At 33.2% G+C, this 9,615-nt stretch overlaps 1 protein-coding gene across 1 annotated transcript; it reads right to left on the bottom strand.

Moving 5' to 3' along the window:
- Positions 1-4,049: 4,049 nt before the first annotated feature.
- Positions 4,050-8,015, bottom strand: LOC124455724 (collagen alpha-1(XIV) chain-like). The gene is made up of 4 exons (XM_047006359.1): positions 7,929-8,015; positions 6,206-6,380; positions 5,277-5,660; positions 4,050-4,422 (listed from the first exon to the last, which is right to left on the bottom strand). Exons 2-4 carry the CDS (start codon positions 6,348-6,350, stop codon positions 4,118-4,120), a joined length of 834 nt encoding a protein of 277 aa, XP_046862315.1. The 5' UTR covers positions 6,351-6,380; positions 7,929-8,015; the 3' UTR covers positions 4,050-4,117.
- Positions 8,016-9,615: the final 1,600 nt, after the last annotated feature.

The following is a 9,615-nucleotide window of genomic DNA, read 5'->3' as shown; positions in this document are numbered from 1 at the left end:
CAAGGCAGTCGGTGCAGTTTATTTTGTAAACTGCACCTTGTCGTTCATTGGGTTGCTCTTTGTCCTTTATGTTCGTTAGTACTTGTCGTAACGTTGTGATTGGCTTATGTGCGACACGTATGTTGTATGGTCCTAAGATACGCGAGATAGTCTCAGACGTACCTTTGATGTAAGGTATCGTTGCTGTTGTCACTGAGTTGTTCGTTTCGTTGGGTTCGTTGGGTTCGTTGGGTTTGTAAGTGTTGCGTTTGATAAAGTCAGAGTTATAGTTGTTTTTGTCAAAAAATACGTTTGAGATAGTTGTTTTCGTTGTATAGAGCGTCCGGTGAATCACATATGATTTGTGCACGTCTTGTTAATGTTCTGATTGTGGTGGCTTTGTGTGATGTAGGGTTGTAAAATGATTGGTCTAGTAGTCGGTCAGTATGTGTTGGCTTGCGATAAACTGTTTTTCGTAGTTTTTGATTGTCAAGTTTTACCAAACTGTCGAGAAAAGGAAGAGTTCCGTTTTCTTCGACATCTTTTGTAAATTGTATGTGGCTGTTCTGTTTGCTGACGTGAGTGTGAAAGTCATCAATCTCGTCTGCATGTAGTGCTGTGATTGTGTCATCTACGTAGCGAAACCAAAAAGGTAGTGCATGTTTGTAAGTCGTGAGCGCCGTTCTCTATCGATTGCATTACAATTTTAGTAACTAAATATCAAGTTAGTATGAATTTACCTGTTTATACCATAACAATGAATAGCTTTGCTTCAGAGACAATGTATTTAATACTTGTCCATCCTTAAACCCTCGACTATAAGTCTACTAACAAAAAGCTAATTATTTTGAACGTTCGTATTCTCTCAAACATTACTAGCAAGTTTACGATTAGCGACGCGTCCTTCAAGACGAAGTATGTGAGAATGGGCTCTAGCACGGTCAGTGCGTTGGCGTTTTAGATCAAAAACTTTGTTACGATTTGACAACCCAACATGATGCGATGAACTCGAACATTTAAAACAAAAAATGGCGGATTTATTGTCTTGCATATATTGTCAAATATTATCTTTATAGGTTTACACTGCACGAAATCGTGGTGTAAAATAGAAGTGTTAAACGAAATTATAATAAAACAGAAAGTAGCGTTATTTTGACCAATGTTTTTGCAAGAAGCTTACCTCTGAAATCTTACGTTGGCTTTGCGACGTAAAAATGCCAAATTTAAGTGGTAGAACGATTGATTGACAACCCAGCAAACGGCATGGCAACGCAACCTCGCTAGAACACAGTGCCGCGTACGTCGTCTTTCATAGACGCGTCGTGGATCGTACACTCACCACTATCTTAATGTCTCAGTCAATTTCTGTCATTTTTAATGAAGCTTTCCACTGCTTGTATACTCTCTGCAAGCTATTTTAAAATTATGACATAATAGCAATTACTGGATGGCACCGTATCATCTGTGCCACCGCATCACCGCTACACAGGTAAAGCGGCGGAATAGTATTCCAAAGGTACGAGTTCAAATCTCGTCCAAGTCACATATTTTTCATGTGAATATAAAAACCTTGTTAGGATTTATATTATGTATTATTTTGAACAAAATTTAGAGAAATTAGAGACAACATTGTTTACGAACTATCAGCTAGAATATTCCATTTTAAATAACCAAAAATGCTTTTTACATCCCAACTGAAAATGTAAAGAGAAAGTTTATGCGCGTAGTTTTCGAAAGTGTTTTCTCCTAAAAAACCATATGAATGCTTAGCGACCAGAACTCAGGTTATGTTCTTAGGTCACTAAATTATCCTTTCAAGCCTTTGATTGGCAGTCTGCACTCTTCAGCGAAAGAGAAAATTGGAATAAGTACAAATGGCACATAAGTAAACGAAAATTGTTTTTGTTGTAAGTATGACTAAAACATTTAGGGTGGCTAAATTTCTACTTTCACTCTAGTTTTATTTTCTTTTCTCCCTCTGTACAAAGATAAGGAGTTTCGCCTACAAGTTCGTATTTGCTTTCATGGATTTCTTTATCGCATAATGCTACCTAGCAACCCCGTTTTTAAGCATGGTAATTTTATGGATATCAGATTCGTATCGGTCTGAAATATTTCTGTAATTCAAATGCTAAAATTCTCAATCGCAAAACATGCATTTCTATCCAAGCATCTTTCAGGGTCTTTACGTTTAGTGTTGTTCCTGACATCCCGCTTTCTTCACTTACTATCAGCCATAATCTCAGTACACGTGTTCCCAGATTCAAAATGCGACCTATAAAATTTCTAAAAGAAAACAAAGTTTTTCTGAAAAGTGACAAACTAAACAAATCACAGGCAGTTCACACTGTTAGCCAATCAAAACGTCAAACGAAAAAAGTTGATTTCCTTCTTTCTTCATAGATTATTGTTCTCTGTTATAAAAAAGTTTAAAATTAAATGGAAAATACTAAAGACTTTTTGTTGTGAATCTGTACGAAGCATTTAATATATAACCCTTTGTCAACTTTTTGAAAATTTAAAAAGTTAGAAAATTGTATGTTTATTTTATTTCATTTTGCATATTTTTTAAGAGGCAATATACAAAATTATTTCATTTGTATTCCTCATTCAATTGATTTTAAGCTGATATGTGTTAGAGATTTTTTTACTCATGTCTTTAAGAATTCGTACTGTTAGATAACCAGTGTGTTTTATACTTTATTATAAAATAAGAACAATGCAACTCATGCACAGCATGATTCTTCTGTACAATTGAGTGTGTATTTGTCTTTTAAACAATCTGACCTCTACTACTGCAGAGATCAATCAATGAAATAAATTACGGAGAGTTTGCAAATCAAGATAATTTATAGGAAAAATGAACATATTTGCTTTGATTTCGCTTTAAAAAATGTTTACTGTGTTTTCACTAATTTTTTCAATGACAGAAAATATCTTTTATTCTAAAGTGAGTATTTCTTCCTTCATCAAGACGTATACACAATGCTTTGGTGATAATAAACTATGTGTACTTTTTACAACCCACTCGTACCAGTATTGAGCCATAGCCAAAAACTACTTAACGCTTTCGTCATCGCCTTTTTTGTTTTGTCAATGAAGCAAAGTCTCCTCCAGAACACAAAATAGTCTTTGATGAAATAATGTCTATACTAAGATAAATCTGAATTAATTAATTTATTTATTTATTCATACTAATTTTCAAAGACTCATCTAATATTTGTTCGTGATTCTAAGTGAAGTTCAAAAAAATGTATAAAATGAGTTGAGTTTCATTGCATTTAAGATTGTTGCTTGGTGACAATGTAATTAAGGAAAACATTAATGTGAAAATTTCTCACAAGTTAAGCGAATTAGACCAACTTCAAACTAGAAGTGATGTACTATTACTACATTTAGAGACTTGGTTTATGCATGAGACAAAAGCTTCACAATAATCCAGAGACAGTTGTCATGACAATGCAGTAGAGATGACCATGTCTCTCTATCAACATACATGCACTTGCTATTTTCGCCTGCCAACACGTAGAGAATCAATACGAATAAAAAACCTCAGCGCAGATCATACTTAAAGTTTAGCATCTCACTTGCAAGACCTTTAAACATAAAAAATTGCATAATCACAGTCCTGTAGAAAAAAATTTATCACATGGGGGCTCTCTTGACGAAACTGAAGCAATGAAATTATGAAAAATTACCCATTTCAAATGTAGAAGGTGAGGCTCCTCCACCAAGCACCCCTTCAACAGCACTGTATAAGCATCTATGGTATGAAAGATATGCAATATTTCAAAGGTTTTTCTGTTGGAAGAGTTAAATATTTAGTTTTAGATTTTGAATAAACGTAAACTGTAATACAGATCCCTGGCTTTGCATGACGCGAAAAAAGTTGCAAAATATGAGGTCCAAGTTTGGCGTTGCAATGTTGCAATCGGAAGTAAATATTTCAAAATCTCTACTTTTGCTTAAGATTGTAATATGTGTATCAGAGACAGCAGTATTGTAACATAATTTATCTTTTTTTTTCATTTCAGATAGATCAACTTCCATGTCATTAAAAAATAGCTACATTTAATGCAAAAAAAATTTAATTTTTCTCGAAGAAAAAATACAAGTGAGACAAAGGGTTAATCACTTTTTAACAAGGAGGAGGAATTTTCTCAACTATTGCATATTGACCGGGATTAATTTCTTTGATCACAAGTTTGACAACATCGATCATGTTTCCATAGTTCCTAACTCTGAGAACATGATCTTCCACTGGTAATGAAGCAATTTGAACTATTTCTTCAATTCCACTGCTAAAATCTCCAACACCGATAACAAAGATTTCTACACCGTCATCTTTCAGTCTTCTTGCATTTGGAACGGTTTGGCCTTTGTCTATATTTGACTGCCCATCTGTCACAAGGAACACCATTTGACGTGCACCACGACGGCTTCCTGTAAATTGTACAAAAAAGAAATGAATGCATTGGTTTGAGACAGTTTGAAAGATAGACATTTTATCCAATTTGTGAAAGAAAATGTTCTTGTTTAAGAAATATTATTATCATTTTTATCAAACAACAGATACAGGACAAACCATTGTGACGAGCTTATGAAATGTAATATTTAAAAAAAAAACAAAGAATCTCAAAATAATCTCCTCACTTACAGTGTTATACATGTTCAAAATCATGAATCTTTTAATGAGCATGCACTACTTAGCAAAATAATTTTATCGGACAGGCACAAAACTTTGGCTTAATTAGCGTTACCGCTCTTATGCCTTATTAACCAAATGTATTCTTTTTTGTGTTTAAAATGAGTAGCTATCGTTCAAGCTCTGAAAATTCGTAGCTATATGTGTTATAATATTTTATTAACTATTGGTGGCAAAATCAGCCCAATCTTTTACTCCTACAATATAAATTTTTCATTTTTTTAGAAAGTTCATTCATTCATTCTTTTTCCAGTAATTGAAACCAAAAGACGGCTACCTAGCATATAGAATAAAAACTTTTAGACTTTATGCAGCAAATAATTTGATATAGCTATAACTGCTTGTTTAATTTACAATATCTCGATTGCTGCAGTATATGAGAGATTTGACAGATAGGATTTGTTTTTGATATCAGAAATTTTGTAAGCATCATGTTGTTTGAACGCCATTTAAACGCCTGTTATGACAATAACTTCTTTTTGTTGTGTGATCCACAAAAATGGATTCTTTTAATGCATCCTTTGTAGCAATCATGAAGTATTTACGTGCACAAAATATTTGAAATATTCGTATATTAGCTAATCTAACTTACCTTTCGTAGGATCATCAAATAAATCTTTTGCTTTTGCTAGACCGCCAGCAGTGTTCGTCCATCCATTTTCAAAAAAAAATAAATCAGATTTTGTGGCAGCTTTTGAAGCAGGAAAGAAATTGAACATAATTCTTGCGTCATTGGAGTACTGAACACCAGCCCAGTAACCATCGTATTTGGGAGGTAATGTTATATTCATGAGATTTTTCATTGCCTGTTTTCCCTTCTTGTACTCACAATCTCCAATGGAACCAGATGAATCCATTACAACAGCAGTGTCTTGAAGGTGGATTCTTCGTTTATTCAGGACAGAAGATGACAGACGAAAGAATTTCTTTACAATTTTATCTGCTGTCATAGTTATTGGAGGAATTTGTTTGAATTCTGAAATAAATATTTCATGAACAACTTGTTTGTTAAAACGTTTACCAAAATCCGTAAAACTTGTGGGCTTATTGGTCAATAGATGTTTATTAGCCAGTGATCTCAACCAAATAATTTAATCAATCAATTATTTTTAGAGGATTTACAAATCAACCATGAATACAATATATATTGTAATTTTATAAAAAAAAAAAAGATGTTTTTCGTCTTTGCCCTGGCGTAGACGTAAACCTTGCAGACGCTGGTGATAGTTCTCGAGCAGGTGCAACCCAGAGCCTCTGTCTCTGGCTTGCACTGGTCTGCGCTCTCCAGTTCTTTTCAAGGTGTTAGCAGTTTGCATAAGCCTGTGCAAACACAGCAAAATCCATTACTTTTTAGATATTTCTTATTTTTAAGATATTCCTTATATAGCTATCTTAAAATCTTTTGTATTTTATAAGGGTGTTTATGATTATGGCTACTCATCGAGTTTCTTTCAAAAAAAGAACAATGTGATAAACCATATCTTTTCACTACCACGTAACAAGTTCATAGCATTTACTTACTGTCATAAAACTGCCTGTCACTAGTTGGAGGTAAAGTGGGCATTGGTGTTGTCGTTCGAATCCAAAATGGGTAAATACTCTCCACTAATGTTGTTCCACAAACAAATGCAAGAGTTAATATAGGAAGAGCGATTGCCAACTTCATGTTAAGACCGGAATGTTTTGTTAATTTTTCCTATAAGAATTAAATCAAACTGTAAATATGTTATGTTTTCCTTCACTTTCAAAGTATGTACCAAATACTTTACATTGTTAAGTATGTGTATGACGTTTATGCTGAGACTATTTAAATACAAAGATAAATACTTTTTAATTGCGATCATTAGCTATTTCAATCTTAAACTGATCAAACTTTATATTTGCTGTTGGGTTACAGGTGCTAGAGATTCGTTTCCAGATGTTACGCAAGAGAAAAAATGCGTTTCTTTCAATTTCCATGATATGAAAACAAAACAAGTATGTGAAATTTTAATTCGTAGTACTCACCAAAACTTATAATCGTTACTAACAAGCAGCTGCAAGAAGTATGGAAATGTACCACGTTTGTTGCTTTTGCAAGAAGCAAAAAGTATATATGTCAAGAATTTTAGCAATAAAAAGTATATATTATGTCAAATAAAATTTCACATACACATTGTGTCATTGCAGGATGGTTAGCAAGCTCAATGGCAAAATCAAGCAGTTTTAAACCAATTTTCAACATGTTAGAAATATTATTGCATTGCCATTATGCACATTACCACACTATGCCATAGGTTTAATTCCTACATATATTTAGTTTTATATTATGATACTTTTGTTCAGAAGTAGTCATTCTGTTCGAATATTAAGTTGTAGTTCTACTTGACAGAAAAAGGTAGGGGTGTTATCAGCAAATATGCTTTTCATATTGACCTCACACACTGCATGTACTTACCAAAGGGATTCGCCAAACTCAGTGTTTAAATGAAAATTAAATTAAACTGTAATTGCACGGCATTCATCATAGAGCGCAAAATGATTGTACAACAACAATCAATGTACAGAACATCTGCAACAGTTGATTGCTTTCCGTAGGTGATAGATGTTTTTACTCACGTAGCTAATACATTCACACAGACACTTGCATTCAAAGAGCTTTTGCAAGATGATTTCAGCGAACATGACGATTTTACAGATTGTAAGATTGCCTTAAGTCAGTGGAGCACAGAAGAAGAATACAAAGAATCATTGTACGAGACTGCTTATGAAAATCTTTGTCTTTAAATTATTTGGTCTACCCAAGAACACGCCTCAACAGCAAGAATTTCTTATAAATTTTGTTTCGCTTCGGAATTGTTTTAGTTTTATTTTATTTCGGTTTATGCTCTTTTCCCGTTTATCCTCTTTAATTAGTTCTTGTGCTTACGTCGACGCAGATGTCACAATTTTCGCGCAAACCTTGGCTTATTTAAATTATTAAAAATCATTGCTCAGTCAAATCAAATTTGTTAACAGGATTTTTCCAAGATTTTCGTTTGCTTTCAATTACATTTTACGCAAACTCTCATTTCACCGTCATCTCGCTTTTACGGACATTTTGTAAATCTTAATATGAAATGTTCTACGACAAAACGCATTGAAATTAAACTTCATACTACGGAAGGCAGTAGTTCTTTAATTTAGTTGATTTACGTTAATTGTCAAAGTGCGACCAATAGATTTAGAAAAGAAAGCATCTTATAACAAAAATTAACCAGCTTACCTTTGATTTTTTATCAAACTTGTCAACGTCTTAGCGCTAGCTCTTCCGAACTCTGATAATGTCAAATCAGTAATGACCTTTAAGACAACTTTTCCGGTATTTTACGTAGTAAATTGCTACACTTCACTGCTTTTTGAGACACAAGGTCACGTTTAACCAAGTGATTGCATATGGCATTAATATACCTTGTTACAACGTTACATATGTTCTGAATGTTTTCACGTACATAGCTAATACATTCACACAGACACTTGCATTTAAACAGTTTTTCAAGATGATTTTAGCGAAGATGACGATTTTACAGATTGTAGAATTGCCTTAAGTCAGTGGAGCACAGAAGAATACAAAGAAATATTGTACGAGATTGCTTATGCAAAATTTTGTCTTTTAATTATTTGGTCTACCCAAGAACACGCCTCAACAGCAAGAATTTCTCTTACACTTTGTTTCGCTTCAGATTGTTTTAGTTTTATTTTATTTCGGTTTATGCTTTTTTAATTAATTCTTGTGCTTACGTCGACGCAGATGTTATAATTTTTGCTCAAACCTTGGCTTATTTAAATTGTTAAATATCATTGCTCAGTCAAATCAAATTTGTTAACAGGATTTTTCCAAGATTTTCATTCGCTTTGTAGAAAAATAAAATAGAGTTATAAGCTTTAAACTATACAAACGACGAAGCTTGTATGGCAAGGAAAATGGTTGAAAATAAGGTTAGCATTGTGCGGTTAAAACTATATTTTAGATATTCGGTTAAATGTTAGCAGAATAACAATTAGTGCCAGCAAACAATTAGGCAGCACCATCATAACAAAATAAAATGAGAACAGTTGACAAAAAGTTTGTTCAATATGCTACACAATGATAGTTTTGAAAATTAAAATATTTGTGGACATTTCAAATTACAAGATCCTGTTTAAAATCACTAACGATGTTGGTGAAGGAAAGATGTTGGTGTCTAAGTGTCCATAATTTGTATTGTCAGCCTAGCCCTGACTCGTCAATGTGAGATTCGGTTATTAATAGATATTATGAGTATATTAATACTCAAAACAAAACCTCCTATGCCGATCAAAAAATAAGCAGCATGTATCCAACGAGCTAATGCTATCGGTAAAACCACACTAAACTATAATGATAATTGAAGTCCTAACTAAGATGCTGAAAGTCCTGTTTGCGAAGGCTTTACGACATTTGCATCAGTATGAGGTCATTATGAGGCAAAACACTTAAATTGATAAGATCAATAATAGGTTTGTAGGAAATTAAAATAGAGTTATAAGCCCTAAACTATTCAAATGACGAAACTTGTATAGCAAGGAAAATGGTTGAAAATAAGGTATAGCATTTTATGGTTAAAACTATATTTTAGATATTCGGTGAGTTGTAAGCAGAATAACAATTAGCGCCAACAAACAATTAGGCAGCACCATTATAACAAATAAATTAGAACAGTTGACAAAAATTTTGTTCAATATGCTACACAATGATAGTTTTGAAAATTACAATATTTGTGGACATTTCGTATTACAAGATCCTGTTTAAAATCACTAACTCTCTGCAAATGCAAAGCTTGGCTTTCGTCAAAATTGTCATTGAATTATGCTTGCCGCAGCTAAAGTATAGATTAAAGTGTATTGTCTTGACTGTTACAATATCAGAGAAGGACCAGGCCTATTTGCTTAAA

Source organism: Xenia sp. Carnegie-2017, unplaced genomic scaffold, assembly GCF_021976095.1.
Source record: "Xenia sp. Carnegie-2017 unplaced genomic scaffold, XeniaSp_v1 HiC_scaffold_4, whole genome shotgun sequence".
NCBI classification, from domain to species: domain Eukaryota; kingdom Metazoa; phylum Cnidaria; class Anthozoa; order Malacalcyonacea; family Xeniidae; genus Xenia; species Xenia sp. Carnegie-2017.
The sequence above is the reverse complement of the archived record's forward strand: the minus strand, read 5'-3'. Positions and strand labels throughout refer to the sequence as shown.